Source organism: Eulemur rufifrons, chromosome 29 (genome assembly GCF_041146395.1).
Source record: "Eulemur rufifrons isolate Redbay chromosome 29, OSU_ERuf_1, whole genome shotgun sequence".
NCBI classification, from domain to species: domain Eukaryota; kingdom Metazoa; phylum Chordata; class Mammalia; order Primates; family Lemuridae; genus Eulemur; species Eulemur rufifrons.
The window spans coordinates 98,524,653-98,550,624 of record NC_091011.1 but is presented as its reverse complement, the minus strand read 5'-3'; the positions used below and the strand labels follow the sequence as shown (position 1 = coordinate 98,550,624).

The window sequence follows — 25,972 nt, the reverse complement described above, 5'->3', positions numbered from 1 at the left end:
GATAGAAGAAATTTTTTAAAAAAAAGACATTAAAGGTTAACACTCACCTAATGTTGCACCAATGCTAGGCTAATAGGAATGTTATGCTTATTTTTATATTCTAACCAAATCAATAACTTTTCCATTTCAATAATTAATCATCTGCTATGCTGCTTAGTAATAACTGACGCTGTCACTGGAGCACTGCCTGTCACACGTCCATTATTCCCACTTTATAACTGTCCCGACAGTCGAGTGACCGAAGCCTAGTGCTGTCCCAGTGAATGGTGGAGTCTGGCCTTTCTCCCAAAGCTTAGTTATTTCTACTTTCATTTCCACCGTAATCACCTTTGTCTTCGCTGCGGACTTGCCGCTGGACCCACAGTGGACTTTCACCTTGGCGGCATGGTCGTCAGGGTAAACACAGACTCTCAAAATGGAATAAAAAAGCTAAAGATGAAAGTGATGCTGAGCGTCAGCGACCATGTAAACACCGGGACCAGCCACTACAGACGCTGGGCCAACGCAGCACTGACACACGCGGGTTTGTTACCTGCTCGGAAGAGACCAGTTCCCGAATTATTAATTCAATTATTTAATTCAAAATTATCCTCATGGGGAGCCGGGGGAGCCGGTTTGTAAGCACAGAACACCGCAGGCCGGGTCGGCCGTAACCCAGGGACTGCCTGCACTTCTACGTACCATACTCACTTGCTCTATTATCTAGCCAAACAATCACATGCTACACAAATGCGTGTAAGTCCTTTTTTAACGTTTAAAAGAATGGTAAATAGTCAAATTGTTTATGCTCATAGCTACTGTGTCTCTAAGGACCCCATACTCTCTTCCCCTCACCCCCATTCAAAGGGGTGACTTGTCCACCACAAACCAATCTTTTTAGCTGCTTGTCTCAGATTTATATGACTAAAAAGGTGCCAAATGTCTTAAAAAGAAAAAAATATATTTAATATTTATTTAAATAAAAGAAGTACAAATGACTGTGGAAAGAACGAAATAAGGTAAAGTTCCTGAAAAGACATGCAGAGATGAAACAAAAATTATGAACACAGGCAAGCAGAACATTTCACAACAAAGATGTTATCGGTGCTTCGGTCAAGGGAAAACGAGCAGGGATGAGATGACCGCAGCTGGGGACCAGGGAGGTGGGCAAAGGTAAAGCAGCATCGTGGTCAGGGGAGGCTGGCATGGAAGTGGGGAGGTCATCCACAAAATTCACAGTGGCCCAACAGCAAACTGACTGCAGAGGGGAAAGCCCTTACTGGTAATGTTGACTATCATGTGACTTAAAATATTCTTAGAACTTGTAGCTACTCACAGGAGCAGTTACGCTTTCATACATCAGGTTTTAAATTTATGCAAAGCCACAACCCAGATAATGAGCCCCGATACAAAGAAGCCGAGGTGATGACCCCTCACCTCCTCCTCCTCCTTCCCTCCACCCTCTCGCGGGCTCTGGCCCCTCCCTCCCAGTACAGCAGGCCCCTACACCTGCACAGGTGCTGCTGCACGTTGCCCTTGCTGTTCAACCAGGGGTGATGCTCTTTCCCTTGCTCATGTCACCCCAATGTCCTCTCTCCAGTAAGTTTGTTCCATGATGTTACCAATGCCTCCTGTTGAGGTATTTTGTTTTTTCCCAGCCTCCTGTTCTAAGACCTTTGCTCCATCTCCTTTTACCCAAGGCCAACTTCAGGAGCGCTGAGAAATCTGCTTCAGACCAACTGGCAACTTTGTATCATAGCACAAGAAAAGTCTGCTGCCCTGCGGGAGTGGTGAACCTGTGGACTTCTGATTTCAAGACTGTTCTTTTTTAAGCACCAGAGGGAGTCACAAAAAGCTTCATCTTTCCCTGCAGCACCTCTTTTAATAAAAGGATTCGTTCTGTAAAATTTGGATGCAGTCAAAAGGCCACACTTACGGACCCAGAAGGCCACATGTTCCCCATTCCTGGAGGGAAACCTTGCACCAAAAGGTGCAGAAGAAGGAAACTGGAGGGGGAAGAAAGAAGAGAACGCTAAGATTCCAAAAGACTCTCTCCATAAATCCTGCTTAGTAAATTAACATTGTAAGACTGAGTCACTACTGTTAACTTGTGCATCTTGGGAGCTTAGTGTGCCCCCACAGAATTCATATCTGCTACTTAAAGATATATGCTTATGCTTTGGACTAAAAACAACTATAAATAATGGTTTTAAGAAGCAATAAAGGTAGTAATGAAGGTTAGGTCTTGATTTTTATCTAACCAGACTTCTGTCCTTCCGCCCTCTCACCCTCCTCCTGAGCAGGACACTATCCCAGGGGGTGTGCAAGCAACTGTTCTGGAGAAGCATCACCTGGGAACTCAGTAGAAATGCAACTTTCTGGGGCCCCATCCCAGACCTAATGAATCAGAAAAGCTGGGAGGAGGTCCAAAAACCTGTGTTGTAACAAGCCGTCTAGGTGACTCTGATACTCAAAGGTGAGAACCACAGCTTGACTCACAACGGACAATGGAAAAAGCTGTATAAAGAGAGAGGGGTCACGACTGGAAAAGGCTCTTTGTTCATCAGCAACAGTCCGCTGTACATCTGCACTGGCCAGGTTTGCTCAGAATGATGTTCACTTAATTATTTCCTCAAACACGTCAACTTGTCTCATTGAACACTGAGAGGAATGGCAGAAAACACAAAGACGATGGCTATGAGGACACTAAAAGGTACAAAACAAAACCATTCTGGTCCAGAATTAGCCCCAGGAACCTCAGAAACGGTCAAATGGCCCTGTTACTACCATCCTTGTGTCATGTGCTCAAGACCAGCCAGGAGCGTGTGGTAGGTACAAGAGCAGCTCTAGGGCCACACTTCAAAAAGGAAGGAAAAATCTCTTTCAAAAAATAAATAATTAAATAAATAAATAAACATTTCATTCAAACACTTTTAATCCAGAAACAGTTGTCTTATTAAATGACTTTTATAGCACCCTAACTCTACCCTGACCTCACACACACCATCCACCCTTTTGACGGCATCCACAATCACCTACAGTCGATTTTCTATTCCTATTTGATTAATTATAACAATACTATGGAGGAAGTTGAAATGGGAGTGAAGAAGGATGGGAGACAGGCAAAAAAAGTTACCCAAAGTTTCTGGAATGTTCCTTCTCTCTCTAGTTACATCTGAGAGCCTAATAATTGTTCCTTCTTTCCTTTCAGTTTTGAAACGTAATCGTCCAGATTCTTCATCATCATCTTCTTCTTCATCTGATTCTTCTTTTACGTCCTTTTGGAGTTCCAAAGTTTCCATACCTCCCTAACATTGCAGACATACAAAGCAAAAAGGGAAAGAGAATGAGTTCATGTTCTTTTGAATTAAATATTAAAGAATGCTAATTTTTTCTTTAGATTGTTAATAAGATGTAAAAATACTGCAAGAAGTCCTATTATAAGGCCATGTGAAACACTAACCTGACTCCAGGAGAAAATAATCTCAAACGTTAAAAATTAACTTAATGTTTAAAAAGCTCAAATTCCTTCTTGCAATTAATATACAAAGACCTACACATTGTTGCTACTTCTGAGAGAACAAACATAAATTCCAAGAATTCCTGCTGGATCTACTGCCTCAAGTTCAATACAGATCATAGCAAAAATTCAATGTAAATTAAAATAATCTAGGATTCTACGAGTTTCTAAGCACATAACCCACCTTGTAACTTATATGGGATGGCATCACACTCCTTCCAGTAACACACACACATTTTCTAACCCCTACCTGACTCATCTACCTTCACCTTCACTGCCAGACAAGTTGTTCTACCTCCAAAATCCTTGTTTCTTCATTCTCCTTTCTACCTCATTCTCACTGTTCAGAGTTAACTTATCACCACCTTTGGCTGAAATCACTGAAAGAGTGAAACCATTTTTTTCTTTAGTTATGTATTTACAATAAAACCAACTTTTACCTTAAATTTTATTATACTGGTACTCCCCACAAAAATTTTCCCCCAAACTAAAAACAATTTCTTCCTACAATTATTACTGCCAAGCACCACTCGTGTCCGTACTACCGAAATGGGTCACTGCTCGCCTTAGATCAGTCTCAGTGACTCACTCTTAGATGTAAGACAAGTACCACTGCACGTGAGGTTCTTTAAATTCTTTTTATGAGTTTAAAGAAAATTCATTTGCCCCTTTATTCTCACGATTCACAATTTTAAAATGTTCTTTACCCTTAATAAAAATAAATGACTTTATTAGAAAATGTGCGAGAAAAAAATTAAAATAAATCAACATTTTGTGTTCTTCCCTTCCTCAACATTTTCTATGTAAAAAGATCAACTACAAATACACATCCTCTTTACTTTAAATCCTACAAGTGAAAATACATCTGTTGGAACTCAAATGCTTGAAAATAAAAGGATGACTGTAAACTATAACTTTACCTTCAGCCTAATGATTGCAATACCCTCTCTTTCACTACCTGCTGTTCAGTATGTTGCAGAATTTTAAAGCACCAAAATCTCAGTATTATTGATGGTTTGATACCATTATTTCTGTATTGCTGAATATCAAAAATCTGAATGAGTGACATCTGAGATACACCCTGCTGGGTACCTGCTGCACCACACTTTCAAGTGGAACAAGATTCAGCTCCCTAAAAGTATCTTCTCCACTTCCATGATGCTCTAGAGCAGCCCTTCTCCAATTTAATGCCTACAGCAATCACTGGGAATCTTGTTAAAAAACAGAATCTAGCTCAGCACATCCAGGGGGAGGCCTGAGACTCTGCATTTCTACAAGCTCCCAGGTGAAGCCAACACTGCAGGTCCACAGGCCACAGTAAGTAGCAAGGCCAGAGGGGGAAAAACCAACAAACCAAAGACTCCACAACAACATTCAACTAGTAACCATAATTACGTTCAAAGACTTTCCAAACAACTTTAATGTAAAATATGTCACCACTGCTGTGAATATAGTTTATTCTGCATCCAAATCTCAATCTAAGAAATCTAAAGAGAACAAAACACAGTTAACAATAGTTCCTTCACAATAAGTCTGAGACTTGTTCCCCCTTAAGAGTTTTTTTTTTTTTCCAGGTACCCACCATGGGGTCTCTAATGATATATAAATAAGGCCTAGGTGAACCTCTTTATTTTTTAAGTACTTTCATGGTGACTTTCATATGTAGCCTTTTCTAAGAATTAAAAGTAAATCTTTCAAGTTTTTAAAATAAGTCAGTAGCTAAAAATCAAAACTTTGAATATTTTTGGCAATTTCTATAATGAAATCAAAGCTTTATACATTTAAATTTTTACACAGTATAATCATAGGATAATTTGATTTTTATAGTGTAGCCCAACATTACCATTCAATGAAATTGCTTGTCAATGGAATGCTAGGTAACATTTGTTAAAAACTATACAGGAGGGCAACATTTTGGCAGTTAGGTTAGTTAATTTGATAAACCATATGGCCAAGGTTGATGCATTTTTTTAAAGCCCCATATTTAGGAGTAAGAGATAGTAATCAGAGGCTGAATTAAGTCTAGCTTAGTGAATGTTATCAAATGGTCTGCAGTTGAGCAAGTGGTGTCAGCCACACTCAAGTGTCAGTGTGAGTTCAAGGCTTACTTAATTCTTGATATAGTTCAAGGCTTAACTGCACCCCAAGACCTGGTCCAGAAGTTTGCATTCTAGGACAGTTCTATCACTTAAAAACAACCTTGTGCTGTCCTTTTGTGGTCAGAGCCTTCCTCTATTCCTGACCACTGGTCACCAGTAAAATTTTATCTCTTGGAGAATGTCATGTAAGTAGGATCATTACAGCATATTACCTTTTGAGGTTGACTTATTCCATTCAGTGTGATTTTGTCTCTATTTTAGTCTTAAACTAAAATTTGGTAATACTACAAAGCTTCCAGAACAAAACAGGATAGTATGCTTGCAACTTCAGGGTAGGCAAAGATTTCTCAGGTCACAAAATTCCTTGGTACTCGTCAAAATCAAAATTTTCAGCTCATGAAAAGATACAAATTGAAAACACAAGCCACAGGCTCAGAGAAAATATTCATAATCCATGTACATGCCAACGGACTTGATATTCAGAATATACAACTATGCATCTCTATCTAGAATATAGGCAGTACGTATACGTATATATTCTACATAGAGAAGGTATATTATCTATGAAGAAATGTGATTGTAAATAATATACCTTCTCTATGAAGAACATATAAACCATGTATAGCATTCCATTCACAGGCATATATAGACAGAAATAAAAAGATAACCCACTTTTTATCTTGCGAGACTAAAATTGGACCCAAAGAAGATATATAAAAGCCCCACAGTATATTCAACATCATTAGAGGTCAGAGAAATGCAAACTAAAACCACAATGACAAAGGCCCCAGAAGGACTCAACACAGAGACTGACAACACCACAAAACAGGAGCAATGGGACTCTCCTACACTACTGGGGGGATCAAAACATAGCACAGCCACTCTGGAAAACCAGTGAGCAGCTTTTCATAAAATTAAACATACCTCTACCCTGTCTCAGAAATTCCACTACTAGGTAATAACCAAGAGAAATGAAAATATACATCCACGAAAAGATATACAATTTAGTCTTTATAGTAGCTTTATTTATAATAACAAAAAAACTGGAAGTAACCCAAACATCTATCATCAGGAGAACGAACAAATGAGGTGTATCCACAAAACGGAGTGTTAATATACCCAACTTGGATGAATCTCAAAAACATTTTGAGCAAAAGAAGCTAGGCACAAAAGTACATACTATAGGACTACATTTACATAAAGTTCTAGAATGGGAAAGACCAATTTAGGGTGATAGAAATAAGAATAGAGTTTGCCTCTGAGAAGTTAGGACTGAATAGAAAGAAATAAGAACAAACTTTCTGGGGTGATGGAATGTTCCTTATCAATAGAAGGTCGGTAACTCAGATGTACACATGTATCAGAATTTACTGTACATTTCTATGCCTACCCCTAAATGTAAATGTTACCACAATTTTTTAACTATTTTAAATGGTGCAAAGATTTTCTTTAAAATTCTCTCATTTCTTTCTCTATAACATGCCCAAACTTTTAAAATGGCAAGCATTTTAACTGTTAGAAAACCATAGGATAACTGGATATGAACATTAGTTAAATAAAAAGAGCCACCTAAAATGGGCTTTTCAATTAAAATTAATTAAGTGATTTTTAGTTTTATAATTCAGTTTCTAACACGGATCACTTTAACACAGGTCCTAGAATAAAGTCATCCAGAAAACTGCAATATGCCTTCTACCTCTGTCTGAAGCAGTCCAGAGCAAGGCATACTACAACTCCCAGTAAAACACAATGGATGCTCACCAACAATGCAGATATTTACAGAAAGAACTAGGAAGACACCAAAGCACGAGTATTTGTGGGACATTAAAACCGTTATTCCTCCCTGGGAACTATATAATTTATTTAGACTTTTTTTTTTTTGAGACAGAGTCTTGCTCTGTTGCCCAGGCTAGAGTGAGTGCCGTGGCGTCAGCCTAGCTCACACCAACCTCAAACTCCTGGGCTTAAGCGATCCTACTGCCTCAGCCTCCCCAGTAGCTGGGACTACAGGCATGTGCCACCATGCCCGGCTAATTTTTTTCTATATATATTTTTAGTTGGCCAGATCATTTCTTTCTATTTTTAGTAGAGACGGGGTCTTGCTCTTGCTCAGGCTGGTCTCGAACTCCTGACCTTGAGAGATCCAGCCGCCTCGGCCTCCCAGAGTGCTAGGATTACAGGCGTGAGCCACCGTATCCGGCCAATTTATTTAGACTTTTAAAAGATGAATCACTAGCTCTCCAAAACCAAAGCTTACAAAAGTTGCTGAAATAGTAAGCAACATCTACTTCTCAGCACCTAAAATAGTACTATGTACACAAATTCTCAATAATTATCTTGTTGACTAATATTCAGTGATTCTACTATAAGAAAACAAGCCCAAAATATTTGTTGCTGGGGGAAAGACCAGCCCATCACCTGCTTCCAAAATAAGGACTATTAAAAGTCCTAAAAACAAAGAGCATTACAAAGACTTTTCAGTCAAAACAAAAACAAACAACAAGGTAAAACTTAAACCAACCTTCAAAGAAGGATAAAAAAGTAAATGTATAAATAATTTTATAAAATATTTTTAAACTCTAATTTAAAATTAAATTATGGGACATACAATTTTTTTAAAAACCAGAGACAGCTTAAGGGGATGAATTAATTATAATTACTAATTTTAATTATAATATCTTGTTTCACTCACTATGTCATCAGCATCTTTTCATGTCAGAGAGCCAAGGCAGCATATGATATACTATATTCTACTGTAAAGTTAGGTATATTATACCTCTTAGCAGATGGTATAAAAAAGATAACATATGTAATGTGGGTGGGATCTTACTTTCTGCTTTAAAGATTTATACTGAAAACAACCCTTAGGAAATTTCACGTAAGAGACTTAACAGCAACAAGAAATGACAGGAATGAAACAAATGCAACCTCTAGTTCCCTGCCTTCTAAATCAAAGGGTCACAATTTTAACCACCTTATGTTTCCCTGTTTCTTCCTATTTTAAAGGGAAAGAGAGAATATTGCCTTACTTATAAAAGTTATTTTTATTATAATAATTTTTAAAATCATAAAATATTATAATGCAAATATTAAATAATCCCACTATCTAGAGGTCGCCATTTTCATCTTTATCCAGACTATTATTTTTTAGAATTATGCAAACACATCTAGATAAGCAGTTACAGATGAGCTGAAGGGGAAGAATTACTAATTATAAATTATTAATATATTATCTTGCTGCTTCCACTTACTATATCAGCATCTTTCCACATCAAACAGAGAGCTAAGGCAGCATCTGATATACTGTATTATACGGTAAGGTTAGATCACGATTCATTTAGCCTTCCATAAAAATCGACATTGATTTCTTTTTTTTTTTTGGAGACAGGGTCTCACTCTGTTGCCCCAGCTGGAGTGCAATGTAGTCATCACAGCCCACAGCAGCCTCAAACTCCTGAGCTCAAGCAATCCTCCTCCCTCAGCCTCCCGAGTAGCTGGGACTACAGGTATGTGACACCATGCCCATCTAATTTTTTTCTACTTGGTAGAGACATGGTCTGGCTCCTGGTCAGGCTGGTCTCGAACTTCTAGGCTCAAGCGATCCTCCTGCCTCAGCCTCCCAGAGTGCTAGGATTACAGGTGTGAGCCACCGTGTCTGGCCAGCTCCGTTTATTTTCAATGCTACAAATAAATAACTGGTACATACATCTTTGAACACATCTTAGATTAATTCTTTTGGATAAATTTGTTAAAGTGGAATTGAGTCAAAGGACAAGTGCTTTAAGGCTTTCGATACTGTCAAGAACAGTCACAGGTCTGAGACTGTATCCTTTTTGCCAGCTAACAAGTTAGTCTGCCACCGTTTTATGGAGGCTGTAAGAAGGATCAAGACTACTAGTCAGAGACTAGGACAACTTATTACTTATAACACCAGCAACAGCATTTCTGCAGCAGCTCCCTGAGGCCCCATTCCCACTGTGCCATGTGAAAAGGGCCAGGTGACCCTGCACACACAGCGGGCTGTGTTACAGCAGGGATCCCTGAACATAGGGAACCCCAAATCTCTAATAATCTGCAGTAAGGAAGCCTGCTGACCTTGGCTCCAAAGGACATTGTATCTTCAAGGCCATTTGCTGCACAAAAATCCTCAAAAAGATACTCTGGAACGGCAGCAATTTTGCTCGATTTGCTCTCAAAACATGCAGCAAAATGAAGAACCCTTGAAAAACTGTCTCCTGGCAATGTTTCCAAAATGCTTCATCAACTAAATGAGACCACATCTGACCAATAATTTTGATGTTTGCCAATATTAAAACAGTGCAAAATTCTCCATTTTGTTTTAATGTTTATTTTACTGAATATATTTTCATACACTTATTGCTCATTTGCACTTTTTTTCCCCTTAAAAGACAAGGTCTCACTCTGCCACCCAGGCTGGAGTACAGTGGTGTGATCAGATCTCACTGTGGCTTCGAACTACTGGGCTCACGTAGATCCTCCCACCTCAGTCTCCAGGGCAGCTGAACCACAGGCGTTTGGTGTGTTCCACCACGCCCCATCTGTCACTGTGCTGCACAGGCTGCTCTTGAACTCCTGGCCTCAAGCGATGCTCTCGCCTCAGCCTCCCAAAATGCTGGGGTTACAGGTCTAAGCCACTGTGCCCAGGCTGCTTATTCTATTTTTGAATAACATTATTCACTCTTTTTCCTATAGAGTACTCATCTATATACTGAACATACTGTACACTCAATTTTAACTCTTATATCCTGATTAACTTTATACGCTAACTATAACCCCAATCTTAACTGAACACGTCAACTAAAACACTCTACGCTCCAGCTTCCCCTGCTAGTAGGTACAGCCAGGTGACAGCGGTTTAATTAACAATATATTCACAAGTGTTGTATGAGAACCCTGAGGTACGTCTTTAAAGGAGAGGCATGATGCCTTCTAGTCCTCCTGTAACCCACTGCTTGGGATGTGGGCCATGACAAGAGCAGCAGCCCCAGAACTGAACAGTGGAAATACGGAAGAAGGCTGGTACCTGATTACCTGGTAAGACCAGTACCAGATCCAAAATGCCCTCTGGAATTTTTTGACATTAGTGAGAAATAAACTTCTAATATTTGATGAGTTTTGTTTTGTAGATAGGCCTAATGCTAACATATCATGATTAAAACCTTTTCTTCCAATACATTTGTAGTTTGGGGTGTATGTGTATGCATGTGCACATGTGTACGTTTATTTTTTTATACACTGAAATCTTTGATCAATCCGAGATCCACATTAGTATAAGAAAAAATTCTAACTTTCCCCCAAGTTAATCCTCTCTGTCTGTCTGAGGTATTTTGTCATATTAACTCACACGTTATGAGCTGATTCTTTTAAGGCTGGGTCTGATCACTAATGCCCCTCGGAAGACCCCTCCCGTCCCGTGCTCCCTTCCTCCCTCTGTCTCTCTGGCTCAACATGTCTCTCCTGGGCTCCTTCTCTGCCTGCCCCTCCTCCCTCTCCATTCGCTCCACCAGAGGACACTGAAAATGGAAGACAAGATCACCATTCTTTTATAGCAGCCCATTTTTGTTTTAACATTTCAATGAATCTAGTTCAGCAACTGAAGTTGGAGACCTACAACCCATACCCTGTCACTCCCATAAGGCACCCAGGCAATGGTAACACTTGCTAACATTCTTATTCTTTGACTGCTTTAGAATAAAACAGTTTGTATCTCCAGAGATCATCTGAAGACAGAAATCTACAAAACCCTTCCCTGTTTTAAAATGTGCAGCAAACACAATACAATATCAGAGAAGAGTAATGAGAATATTGTTATCTAAAAAACTGAAATAAATTATAGGGAAAAATATATGAAATTAATCTTCCAACTTCAAAACACCACAAACTAATAAAAATCACATGAAATTAATGGGCGCTGGATTCCTTGGTTTCCCTCTCCACTATTTACCACCTTCAATGATCACCCAGCCTTCATCTGCTTCCCTCCCGCCTTTACTGGCTGCTTAGATTTTTCTCAGATGTCTTCTGCCTCAACCACCCTTTTACAGGTTTGCCCTAGGCTGGTGCTAGTGTTATAACAGAGAGAGGGCCACAGAGCACAGTGGTGAGCAACACACCCCGCCTCTGGTCTCCTACGGCTTTGTCTTGGTTCCTTGGACTAAATGCATTCTACAACTGGGGAATCTGGGTAAAGAGTTCTTTGTACTATTCTTCTATCTTTTCTCTAAGTTTCAAATAATTTCAAATAGCAAGAGAGAAAGAGACAGAAAACTTGGAGGGGGAGAAAGGATGGGTCCAGGAAATGTTTGTTTCACATTGTGCACAGCATACAGGTTCACACACTGACTGCCACAGTATTATTTATATTAGGAAAGGGTAAATATGGACTGAGTTTCTAAAGCCTTGGAGTAACACCTAAAGTAAATGGCCTACGCCAATAAATATCAGTTTTCATGATCTCTTGAAAAAACAGGGTTTTCGAAAAGGTATAAAGGAAAATTACTGGAAAAAACACAAATCAGGAAAATTCTTAAGAAAATCAACAAGTCTTCAGGCTGAAGAATGATTCTGTGGCTCACATGCTTGGCCCATAGGACCTGGTTCTAGAGCTAGAGAACAGCACCAATTTAACCCTGCATCTCACCCCACCTCGCTTAGTCCAAATGACATCCATCTCCAAGACCTGATGCAGAGGTTCACCTCCTCCACAAACCTCGTCAACCCAACCCCCTTCACCACCAGGTTTCCTAGTGAGCTCCCAGCCCTGTCTGGGCCTCCCTTGGAAGGTTTTACTTTCTCTGCTTTTAGGCACAGGAATTTGTACATGTCTTTTTTTCTCCCCTATATTAGACTACCAGTCTCTTGAGGGCAGGAATCAAGCTTCATCATCCTTGTTTCTTACTTAGAACAGCACCTAAATACAGGGAACGCTGCAATATTTTTTCAATAATGGTCCAAATTAACTGAAGTTACTAATTAAAAATAATTACAGCACTACTTTCAAAGCACTACCATACATCGCATTTGTGAAAGATTTCTACCCATACCCCCATAAAAGATTTAAAACAATGAAACACACTTAAAGGGCACAACACTATCTAGACATCACAGCACACCAGAACTCACTTCTCAAAGAGTTTAGAAAGCTCAGGTTTTTTACTATACTTATAATCCAAAGAAGAGATGTTACCAACTTATCACTAATGCTAAAAAGATGCTCATTTTCTGTCTGGGGGAAGAAAACCAGCAAACTTTTGACTCTTAAAAGATGAACAAATACCTCTTCAGTGTCAGGAGCAACCTGGGACTCAGTAATCTCATCTAAGGCCTCTCCAGCAACACAGTCCTCCTGCCCGCGCAGCCCCTGCTGCCCACCGCGAGCCTGCAAGTATTCTTCATCCTAACAGCCATTAAAGAGAAAATAAGTTTTTCTCACACAGCTTTAGGGTGTTTTTTAAGCACTTTTCATCTTTATAATTCATGCTTATAGAAAATTTTACTATGGCAACTACCTGACTGAGCACAAAGCACTAACACAAAGATAGCATGCAGCCTCCTCTGCGTGTTAATGCGAACAAAGCACGTCATGCCAACCCAGCTGCGAAGGTTAGTGACACGGGCTCGGCTGCAACTCCAAGTGCCCTGCCACACAGCTCTTCTCCAAATCAGCACCAAGGAAAAACAATCTTCAGAACACAGTGTGCCTGTGCTCTCACAGAGGAGCTCAGCAGCAGTAAGGGAGCTGAAATCACACCCAACTCTCACCTTTTTTATGGCAGTACAAGACAACAAAAGTACAGGCAATGCAACATAGGAGCAAAAATCACAGTAGTATGGGTTTCTCCACTGGGCCTTTCCCTCAAACAGGAGGAAAATTCTACGTTTTCTAGGAAACATAAGGGGCGTCATCAGCAGGCAGGCATCCCTTCTAGGGAGAAGGTAGGATGCAGGCAAGTTGACTGTGGACCACGACTGTGTAAGAAAGAAGGGCTTCTACTGGCATTGCTAGCCAGCGATGAAAAGGTGTGATCCCACTCAGTGGAGGTGGGCTTCCCTGTGTCCCTTGGCCACTTGCTAAAAATGAACAGTAAAATGGTTCAAAGGCAGACAACCTTCCAAGAGTGAATCACCTATGGGCATTAACCACCACAACATCTCATCTACAACTCCAAAGAAAGCAGCTGTATTTAGATGACAAACCACCTTGGTTCCCACAACTTCCTCTCTCTCAAGATGATCCAAACACACTCCATTTTATTTTCCAGAAGAAATGGTTAGCATCCTAACAAAAAGAACAACTATCACTACCATGATTCACTGGTAGCAGAATGCTCAGATTTCAAATAAGGCCAGATAATGCTAATCAAAATTTTCAGCCAATATACAACGAAGCATAGTCTATGCCACTGGATTCTCATCAGGAAACAAAAATCTGCTACCCTTTACATAAATTGTCAACCTGAAATTGTTTCTACAGGACAGTTTTTATGAAATCTCTATGTTCATTTTAGAGGCCCTAAATAAACTGATTGCACTTAAAATATAAGTCACCCGACAATTTTCTAATAGTTCGTTGACTAAAGCAATATACATTCCTTACTATAATAACAATCAAAAGTAAAAATTTTAAAATGAAATCACAATTCACTCTCAAGACCAGCACCAACAAAATTCACGAACTTAAGGACCTTACTTAGGGTTGTTACAGGAAAGCTCACCAGAGCTGTGCTACCAGCTCTTTCAAATGGCTTTGGCCCTTCCTTTCTTCACAGGTAACAGTGTCCTTTCCAGCAGTAAAGGCTGTGGTTTTGTGCATAACCAACTTAGGCGCAAAAGCCCCTCCATGGGATTTTACAGGTGGGGCTCCAGTAGAAAGAACATGCTCGTGATCCACATTTCAGAGTTCAAATCTGGCTTTAGTGCACAGGTTAACAAATCCTAACTAGGACCAAAAAAACCAAAACACAGTTATATAAATCATTAATAAACTAAAATACCACTGGGGTACATAGGGACACAATCTACCCATGTGTTCATTAGTCACATGACTAATACACGACCTGTGCACTAGTGACAGCCCGAGGACAGCAGGAAAGGAGCACTTCAGTTTAATCCTGTGTCTCTCCTCCTATGCAAGGCAGCAGCCATTGCAGACCATTCCAATAACGGGAAAAACAATGCCCATGACTGTAACGCCAGAGCATTAAGGTAAGCTGCAACTGCTTAGAGAAAGACTTAACTATTACTCCCACCTCTGAAGTTTACCACTCTCCGTACAAACATAAGGACACTCTCAGAATTTCTACGTAAAGCTTTTTTGCTTTAAGGTTCTTTTAAATTCTGAAAAACAATTCACTTTAATGTAGAAAAGTACTATGAGTATTAAATTGCCACATTTTATTCTTTTCAATATCTGAATCTTAGACCACAAGAAGTTGGATAATTAAGTTGGATTCCATTACAACTGGGGTCCAGATGTAACCTCAAGTTTGAGAAAGGAACATGAGAGGGAAATTCCTCACTAAAATTTCTCTTCACAACAAACTCTGCCAAGAATGCCAAAGCGAGAGGAACCACCTCTGCGGCCACACACACACACGTTCTATCAAACACTTCCCACATTGTGATTTTTTTCCACTAAATTCTAAGTCCACAGGCAAATCCCATGTTTCATTTAATAGTTTAACAATTATTGGTGTCCGCCGTGCTTGGACATCAGTAAAGATTTGTTAAACTATTGAATTTACAGGGCGTAAGGAGCCCAGAGTGATTACCCAATCATCTTATTTTATTGGTAAGTAGTAGAAATAATAAAATACTGTAACTAGGGAATAATGGCACATTTCTAAAAGATCTTGATTTAATTTTCAAAAAGCATTTTAAATTACCACGTCCCACTTTAAGAAAGTATACAAACACACCAGTAAACAAGAAGGACCTGTCTACACTAGAGAGGGATTTATTACTAAAACAAATCATTACAGGGTTATTGAAATAACAAGTCTGCCATGGTACCTTGTACATGATTCTATTTTCCAAAACTACAAACATTTTTTCAATACTATAGCTACTGAAGAGCAAGCATTCAAAAAAAAAATCAAATCTTAAAATTATTGAGACACCTAAATATTAACACAATCATGACTGCAACTAAACATTGCAAGGCTCCACATAAACAATCCCCTTCAAAATTTCTCATATATATATATATATATCTATCAAGGACCAAGCTTCAGCAATTTTGGAACTTTTTTGTGGACTGCAAGCTTACTCTGAAGACATAAGCGACGGAAGCAGAGCTCTTCCTACGGCCAGCAGGCTCAAGAAGGTGGGCTCTGCCCACTTCCACCCCACCCCCGCAGCCCCTGTGCCCTGTGCCTCCCGGGGACCCTGTGCTCCTGAAAACCCTAGGATTCTACGGCAACTACTGAGATCATGTCCTGTCCTCATAAATTGCATTGTTTATTTTAAAAAACAAATCTCTTGATCATGACTCATTAACAGAGATGAGCAATCCTTTTTCTGTCTTGATGGTTCAACTTAAAAAAAAAAAAAAAAAACTACCTACCAAAACCATCTTTCTAAAATAAAAATCAGCACAATCTTTGCTTCCCGATTATAGATAACAGATCATATGTGACATTTCCTAACTAACCTCCAATCTCTTTATTCAGGTTTAGACAGCTCTCAGTTACAAAAAGGATGAATGAACAGGGCATCAATCACTTTGGAATATAGCACCTTAAAGATGTCTTTAGCAGGTCAATAATCTTTTCACCTTAGAAGGACTTTATCAGATCTTGTCTAAAGCCTGGATAAAAGCTCTGCATTAAGTACTTCTAACAATTGACAGGGTATCTCCACCACACAAAGCTGTTTTCTTCCTTAGGGTGCAATCCTCAAGGTCACGTTTCTTTGCAGCCTTCCAGAATGACAAAGGAGCATTACCTTTAGCCAAACAAGCTGTCAACACAAACTTTGTCATAGCTCAGATAAAGAAACTGGCAGACAGTGATAATAAGGTCTAATTTCCCTCCCTCCCAAGGGAGGGAAATAGATTTCAAATCAGTCTAGAAACCTATGCATGGGAAGCCAGGTTATCTTTGGCCATACAAAGGAGAAAAGACTCACTGTAAATTCATCTAAGGGTTCATTGATTTCAATGTCTAACACTTCATCACTGTAAAGTTGCTCCTCCTCTGGCTCTTCCACATATTCTATCTGGTCTTCTGTCAACTCAGCATCGTGGCCTTCATACTGTCCTTCTTCTGGGTACTCTTGAGTATACAATTCAGATCCATCAGATTTGTGATACACTAGTTCATCCTCTCCTTGTTCATACTCAGATTCCTGTTCTCCAGATTGGTCATTAGTGTTGTCAGACAGTTCAAATGATGTAACCATGCCAGATGTGGTATTGAGACTAATTGTCACACCCTGAGAACTAGAGAAGATAAAAAATACAAAGAAAGGCACCCAATGAGAGTGGAGCTCAACACTAAATCATTATACAAATTAGTTGTTACAAAGATTTAAACTATGATTGGTGAAAAGTTATTCCAGTTACTGATAAATGCACAGTTACCCCAACAATGAGGAAAACAAAGCCCAATGTGCTACACTGAGCCAGCGCCCCAGATTCAGCACGCAGGTAGCGCTCCCACTTATCATCAGCTGCAGGTTATCTGACCAAAAGCATCCCATCAACCAGATGAGGAAGCAGGTCTGACTTGCAAAAGCCCATAATTGAAATCAAACAGACTATATTTCATTCTAATTTATAGAACAAAATAGATGGAATATGTTTGCTAAGATTTTAAACTATAAAAACAGGAATATTATTGTATAAGCAGAAAATCAGTTGGAATTTTAAGAACAATTTTTCTTTTTTATATCTATGGTACAAATTATAAACTCGTTTTAAAAAAATCAAAATGTTAAAAATATGTATGAAATACATTTCAGTGTTCAAATAGTTTATACTGGTCACAAACACCTTTTAAAAATGGTTCATAATTTCTGAGTAAAATAAAAAAGAGGATTTTAAACTACAAAGAATCATATCCAACCAATAAATCATAACAGCTAAATGCCAGACAATAAGGTGCAAGATAACATTTCAAACGCAAGATTGTGCAGATAAATCTATGTTCACACATATTAATATCCAATTCTAACAAAAAATTGAATATATCACATACTTCAAGACACTATGACTAAAATACTCCAATGGTATATTTCTCAGTGGCAATGTAACTCAGTCAAAAGATCAAAATATAATAGTGATGTCAAAGAATGGAACTGGGAAATTTATTTAACTGTTTGAATAATTTAAAACTATATTTTTACCCGCAAAAACTACTTTATGTTAGAAAATCTGTTACAAATCCATGGTTCAGTAACAAATGGCATAAACTGTTAATTATATTTACAACCAAGAAGTGTGTTTATTACTTTCCCAGTGTTTCTTCTAAAACGCAAAAAATTATTCCACCTACCAGAATATACTAAGTATCTCTCTCCTCTCTTACAATACGGCTTACTATGTGAACAACAGAAAGGCATTCATTATATTCAGTCAACTCAAATCTAAAATACAATCCAAACGAATTTTCAAAATGGTAATTCAGTAAACAGGTACGTGTAAATAAAAATTGCCTGAAACGTGAACAAAGTCAGCAACATCAAACTGCAACCAAAAGGATTAAGCGTCTGAGGCCAATGCCTTCCATCCAAATAAAAAAATTCTTTGAAGAGCAGTACATATCTGTACTGAGCTTTCACAACCTAAACTGAACAGAACATGCATGGAGGTCATTAAATGCAAGACCTACTAATTTTAAACAGCTGATCTGTTTATAGAACAATCCATGTGGCTTTCCCAGCTATACCAATATTCCATTTAGAATATAATAATATGTTAAAGATATAATACCACATTATTCAATTATATCCCATTATAATTATAAATTACAAACAGTTCATGTCAGTTTAATTAAATAAAGAACATTTTAATGAAGTAATGCTGAGTACCTGAAATTTTCTTCATCTTCATTATCACTCTGTAAAAGATCATCATTTAGCTCTTCATCTGACAAATCCGACTGATTCTAATTAAAATAAGAAATCGAATTAATATGTGTCACTTCCACAAAGACTTGTTACAAAAGTGCAAAATTACATTGATGGGACTGTTTCTAATCTTACAATATTAAAACGTTTGCCATCCAGATTCTCTCCCTTTGATATCACCAGCGAACAATCAAAGTATTCCACACATGGCATCTTCACTACCTCCCCCGGACTAATGTTTAGATGCCACAGGCAAGTAAGTATAGAAGCGGCAAGTGCAATGAGCATATTTATTCTAAATCTAACACAAAAGAAAAAAGGTAAGAGGTCCTTTAGTGGACCCTTACAAACAATATTTCCTTATTATACACAAAAAAAGAAGAGTATTCTTAAAAGATGACTAAATTTAAGAATTAGTATCCAAAATCTAAACATTGAAAACAACATAAACAGTGTAATTTTAGAATTAAGTAGATGCACACAGAAATGACTAGATAGACTTTAGTGTGCACAAACACTGAAATATGATGTAGCCATTATATGCCTAATGACAAGAGGGCACTGTTAATTTAACAATGTTAAATTAAAAAGAAGTAATGTTTGACATACAGTGTTTCAATTATATTTAAAAATACAAGGAAAAAGAATGAAAGGACAGAAGGCAAAATGTTAGCCACGGCCACTTATATCTATTTTTTTAGGCTCTTTTTTATATTCCTGGAACGCTTTGATTCCTACAACATACAATGTATTTATGTTAGGAAAAAACAGAGGAGAAGAAGAAATCAGAGAGAAACATTAAAACTGTTCCAAAGTAAACAAACTTCCAAAACGTCCCAAGCAGGGGACGGGCCCTTCTCGCTGAGACCATCAGAACGCACCAGCACCGAGGGTGCTCCGGATTCAGCCAAATGTGACCAAGTTACAAAAATCAACTCATCAAATAAAAACAAGTAAGATCACTTCCCCTGAATAGTCAGTATTACTATCAAACAGTGCTCTTCTATCTTCATTCATAAGAATACTGACCAAAGCTTTTATAAGAGGAAAATATGTGCACACCACAGGGGAATTATGGCCAGTGGAACTCCCTGGAAAGAAACACAGAGCAAACCAGGATACACAGAGATAGAAATCCAACTTCATGGGAAAATATTTTACTACATTTAAACCTTTTTAGAATCTAATTGTTATTCTTTGTTAAACCATCTTAAAGAAATACAAAGGAAAAAGTATCCACTTCAGGTACAAAAGATTAAGTGAGAGCATTTCAAGGGGTGTGCAAAATAATCCACTGATACAGTCAGAAAACAGAACCATCTTCCCCGCATGACAAAGAAAGACTGAGTCCCTTGGGACTCTCTTACTAGGCTTTCACTTTACTTCTATTAAACGAAGTGGATTTACACATAACTAAACTAATTCTTGGAGCTACAGATGATGACAGAGCCATCTGAAGGAAGGGAAGTTGCGGTAGTCTGAGGCCAGGCCACCTATATGCTGATGATGCCATAAAAAACAACACAGGAAGAAAAAGTGGCTTTAAGAGAATCCTAAAACATATTCATGCGCTTTAAAATAATTTTTATTATTAATAAAGAAAAAGGAAAGTATAGTAAGTTTAAAACAAATAGTGCTAATAATGTAACATAGTAAGTTATAAGAAAGTGGCAGAACTGGCACTTCCTCTAGTAGACCTTAACTTGAAATCTTTTAAAAACTAAGTGTAAAGAAATATCTTGATATTAAATGAGAATAGTGTTTTTAAACTATTAAATAAAAAATTCAGTATTTCACTTTCATCTCTTGCTTTTTTGCACGTCTACTTTTTATATATGTTTTATTATATTTGAAATATATTGGTAGAGTGATATGTATAAACAGATACACACTTAAAGATAATTGCTTCAAAGTTTTTTTTACTTGATCGAAAAGGCTTTTTAAAAATCTATGTTAGGTTTTAGACTTATTCTTATTTATTTGAATGTTTGCTATATATCAGTATGTTCATCTTTAAGCTTATCTCTGAATGCCCCCAAAAAGTGAAATCCAGAACCAGTATGCAAAATATTAACCTCCAATTGTTCAGCTCCTACAGGGCAAGGAGTAGTTTTATATTACTGTTGTCACAAAACCAATACCTGCTAGAGTGCTTTGGACATAGTAGGAAACAAAATATTTGCTTCAGAGGATTTATCTCTTTAGTTACAATAACTAGAGAATTTACTAATGAACAGTCAACTCTCTGTGTACTTGAAAAATAATTCAATTTACAAAATTTTAACCTATACACAACTTTCCAGTAACACATCCCATGCATAAGTGATGTACTCCAATATTTTCAGTACAACTACATGACTATTGCTTCATTTCAGAAGGACCTATATTTCTTACCTTTTTGCCAGATAGCAAATCTTCTCCAAGTAAGTCATCTTCAAGTTCACTGGAGGGAAAAAAAGGAGACATGTCAATGATTATCCTTGTAAGACTAAAAATTGTGTAGGTCACTCAAATTTTACCAAAGTAAGGGTTTGGGTATTTTCATGTTAACTCTGCTATACTTTTCTTTTCCTTTATTAATTAAAACAATGTATTTTCAAATGCATAGAGAACACTCTGTCTTTTAAGGCATTGCTATAGGAGGTGGCTCACTACATTTCCAATCTTAGTTTTGTACCTCACTATGAGATCTTAATCTCTTTGGACATATCGAATAATAAGTAAAAGAAACTATAATAAGCAATATCTTAAGCTTTCTCCTATCTTTAAAAACCCATGATGAGACAGGAAAAGATGCCCAATAAGATAAAAACCAACCACAAGAGACCATTTGACACTCAAACTGATAAAAACTAAAAAAAATTAAAAATTTTAAAAAAGATGAGGACACGAAATCAAATCACGGTAACTAAAGGGATTATCTTTGCATAGCATGGAAGTTCTATCAGTCTTTTGCAATTTTTTCCAGCATATTTCTGTTCTGAAGTGATTGGGAGCAGGTTTTCGCCTAATTAAAATAGAAACTCTTAGCAAATCAAGAAGCTGAAGACATTTTCCACTGCATTTATTTTTTTAAAAAATCATTTTGCTTGATAAAGATGGCTATCACTGGATTATGTTTTGAATTATGGGTAAATCAATCTCTTAGAAGCAAATGTCTTTAAAGGCCAACACATAGGAATACAGAGGGAGGAAACAATCAAATTGACTGATTCTGGGTGCAAATGCCCATGGAGGTTGAACTACATACACCAATATTCTAAGGATTGTTATTCTTTTTTTATGAGGTTCTGGTTACAAAATTCTGTAAGCTTTGAGAGATCATCACCAGCATTATTTTACTCAAAAACCACATTTATTTTTTACGTGCTATCTTGCTATATATGTGAAGTTGTAACAGAAATGCATGTTTTCATATACCTTTTAGAGCTAGAAACTGGACAAATCATTTAGTTCATGCACTAAAGACTTTCTTAGTTATTTTACATTATCTGCAGTAAGTCCCATGCCCTCATCTCCAGATAGAAAGAAAGAAAATAAGGACAAGACATTAAATAACTTGCCTAAGGTCCCATAGCAGTGACAGATGCAATACAAGGGCAGCCCCTGAATAAACAATCTTTCACAGACCTGTGTAAGACAGTTGGTAAGAGAACAGCATAGGGCTTCTTCCAACACTTTTAAACCACTAATCTTCTACAAATACAAATTTTGTATCTTCAGTGTTACAATTATCCTCCAGAGGCAGGGGGGAAAAAACACTGTCTGCCAACAATATTTACAATAGCCCCATTTGAGAATTTGATTCTAGATGGCCAAAAGCACACAGCACGTCCTTGAAGCAAGCATCCCTGTCCACCATCACTTTAACTGAAAATGGAAGGTAGTACCATTTTCCCAGGGCACAGTAATGAGACAGTAATAAGAACAGGTGTTAACAGTGATACAAGCAAAACTCTAGGAAGTATTTGTGCCTTTTGCTGACAAGATAAAGAAAAGTACATGGAAAGAAGAAATCACCCTTTAATGACTACCTATTTTTTCTAAACAAAAACATTTTTAAAAGAAAAATGATAACTATACAAGTCACAAAATGAGTGTAATACAGAGCAAATGGAGACTAGCACTTGTTTCCATGACTACCAAGACAGCAGGCTGGGAGACAGCAGGGTTACACCACGGGACTCCAACAAGCATAAATAATATGAATAACTCAAGCAATCAACAACATCCACTCACCATACTTCTGTGCCAGGCACCGTGCAAAGTGTTTCACATGTACTAGCTTTTTAAATGACATCATAACCCTATCAGGTAGATACTGACATCATCCCCATTTTTTTAAAGGTGAAAACAGAGATACTGAGATGTCAAATAACTTGCCCAAGGTCACCCAGGTAGCAAGTGGTGACACCAGGTGAACTCAGTCCAGCTTCAGAGCCCAAGTCCTAACTACTACGCACATACCCCAAAGAAACTGAACATACTCCTCTTATTGCCATCATAAGGTTGCATCCTCATAAAGGACATACATATAAGAGAAGAAACTTATTAAATATATGAAACTACCAAAAGTATATCGACTGTTGCCAAAAATAATGAACTAACAGAAGTGACTGGTCCACATCTGGTAGTTTCAAAGGAGTGCGCAGTCACACTGAGTGACACCAACAGCAGCTCATCTAGGAAACGAAATGAGCACTGGCTGATGAATAGGTTTGTGCTCAATGCAGATTCCACGCCAGTAATCATTATTTGAGTAAGAACAACGTTTTCAGCAGATATTTATCAAAGATAAGAGACAATCAGTTCTTTGAAAGGAAGTATATTTTTACTTTATTTATAAACAGAAAAGGGGGAAATGGGTCCACCAGCCCCCACGGTGGGGACTCAGTGCCACTCTCCAACTCCAAATCAAATAAAAAAATAAAATAAAACAGAAGTATCCTGAAAGACGATTTTTGGGAAACAAGTGTCTGTTGTCAGCCACTTGGCTGCAGCCTTTCAAAATTGTAAGTCAAAGTGACAAGTAGACCACTGTGCATGGGTCCATCACTGTCTCGGGGTCCTCCCGACACCAGTCCACTCTCCTGTCTGCCTGCTCTGTGCCTGGACTGCAACACACGGTGTCCCAGCCTCTGGCTTCTGGACAGGGTCAGCCAATGGGAGGCACTGAAAGAAAGTCACCAAGTGGGAGGAGAAAGTCTGGTCCCTCCCTTCTCACTTGCACCAAGAGGGGACAGAGACTACTGCCTCTCCTCCCCCAGAGCTCTCACTGGGCTCTAGGACACCACTCCCACCGGCTGGGGTACTGCTACCTACTCCCTGGGTGCTCACAGCCTCAGTAATTCTCAAACCCTGCCCTGTATATAGTCCCCCTTCATTAAATTATTTTGTTAAAACTTTTGTGTGTGCTGTCTCTTTCTTGCCTGAACACAGATGAGACACGCACATCTTTAAACTTAAAATGTTCAGGTGCTGGTTCAGTAATGACATATTCTTCCAAATATACCTACCATTAATGCAACATAGCAGCAAGAGCTTCTTATAACAATTTCTGACAAACTCTTCTCCTTAACTTCCAAATGTATGCCCTATAATTCAGCATAAAGAGGCTGTTTTATGCCTACCCATATCAAATAAATACACGTGACAGAATCTTCATATACGCAAACCTGTCACTGAAGATAGTGAAAAAAGGAAGCTTGTTCATAAACAATACTGGGACAACTGTTATTCATACCGAGGAAAACAGTAAAAAACTAGGACCCTGTCTCACACCATGACCAAAACCAAGTTCCATCAGAGCGGAAAGCAAGAAAGCTGACAAAGACAGCTAAGTCATGTCAAATGGACTTAGGAGCCAACCCGGATAAATTCCAACTGAACAAATATCGGAGCAATCTGACCACCAATAAAGATAATATTACAACTGCAATAGATTAAATACAACCAATATCTGAATCTATGATTTCAAAATGATTCAAAAATAAAACACCCCTGGAGTATGCTAAGGCTGACTTATTACTTTGAAAGTTGGTAAATAAAAGGAAAGAATCAATCACCTATCCTGTCTTTTCTGTATAATCTGTACTTCAGAAGAACCAAATAGTTTGTAGAAGTACCACAGGTAAGCGAAAAGGAGGGAGTATCACCACTCTAAGGCCACCAGACCCATGTGGCTCCCACACCCCAGCTGAGACACAGCCAGCCCTGCCCTCCCCAAACTCAAGCCCAAAATCCCAGCCACCTCTGCATCTGACTATTAGCTGACATGAAATACAAGGGGTAAAGGGACACACTGAAGACACCTCAGGGCATGCGATCAGCAGAAGCAGAAACTCTGGAAGACAAACCACCTTGTTTCTTCACCAAAAAGTACACAGAACAAAAGATGAAACAACACTTGAAAAACATACAAGTTAATTACGATATATGGACCCTATTTGGACTCAATTCCAACAATAAAAAAAGTACACAGACAAGTATCTACACTGCATGCATAATATACTCATACATGTATTTTATATATGTATATACACATATGCATACATATACACACACACACACACATAAAAATAAGACAATCAGGGAAAGGTGAACACTAACAAGATATTTATTAATAAGTAATTATTTCCTAGATACAATAACTATTGTGGCCATATTTGGAAACTCTTTCATTTTAGAGAGATACATTCTGAAGTCAGAAGAAATTCTGCTTGTGACTTGAGGGGGGCTGTAGAAAGTGCAGATAAAACAAGGCTGGCTACATACTGGTAATTGGTGAAGCCTGATGATGGTAGAGTTCACTGCACTATTTTCACATATGCTTGAAATTCTCTGTAAGTTAAAGATCAATCAATTTAATCAATTCCAGGTAGATTATATATCTATCTGTAAAAAAAAATTTAAACTTTCATAGAGACATGGAGGACACATCCAGAATACAGAGGAGAGAAGAGCGTCTTAAGGACAAAAAGCAGAACCGCCTTAACGGACGTCCCTTCCGAGCCTCCTGCAGAGTGCCCTAGGGAGGCCACAGAACCACCCACCCAGCACTCCTGACTGAAGTGCACAGTCTGGATCTAGTCATGAGGGAACATAAACAAACCTAAACTGAGGGTTAGTCTACAAAATAAGTGACCTGCACTCTTCAAAAAATGCCAAAGTCATAAAAGACAAAGGCTACAGAATTCTTCCACATTAAGAAACAAATGGGAGAAAAATGCACCGAATGAGCCCACATTGAATCTTGAACCAGAACAAAAAAAAATTTTTTTTTTTT

General features: G+C 38.3%; 1 protein-coding gene across 3 annotated transcripts in view; it reads right to left on the bottom strand.

Annotated features, from left to right (window-relative positions):
- Positions 1-25,972, bottom strand: part of RBM33 (RNA binding motif protein 33) — a 114,759-nt gene that overhangs the window by 67,371 nt on the left and 21,416 nt on the right. For 2 of the 3 annotated variants that reach the window (XM_069462372.1, XM_069462373.1), the window contains exons 3-7: positions 21,082-21,130; positions 18,649-18,725; positions 16,747-17,059; positions 12,896-13,015; positions 3,116-3,287 (exon numbers count right to left, since the gene is read on the bottom strand). In XM_069462372.1, coding sequence (XP_069318473.1) covers positions 3,116-3,287; positions 12,896-13,015; positions 16,747-17,059; positions 18,649-18,725; positions 21,082-21,130 — 731 coding nt within the window. The remainder of the gene's footprint in view (positions 1-3,115; positions 3,288-12,895; positions 13,016-16,746; positions 17,060-18,648; positions 18,726-21,081; positions 21,131-25,972) is intronic. The other variant, XM_069462374.1, reaches the window with a different exon arrangement.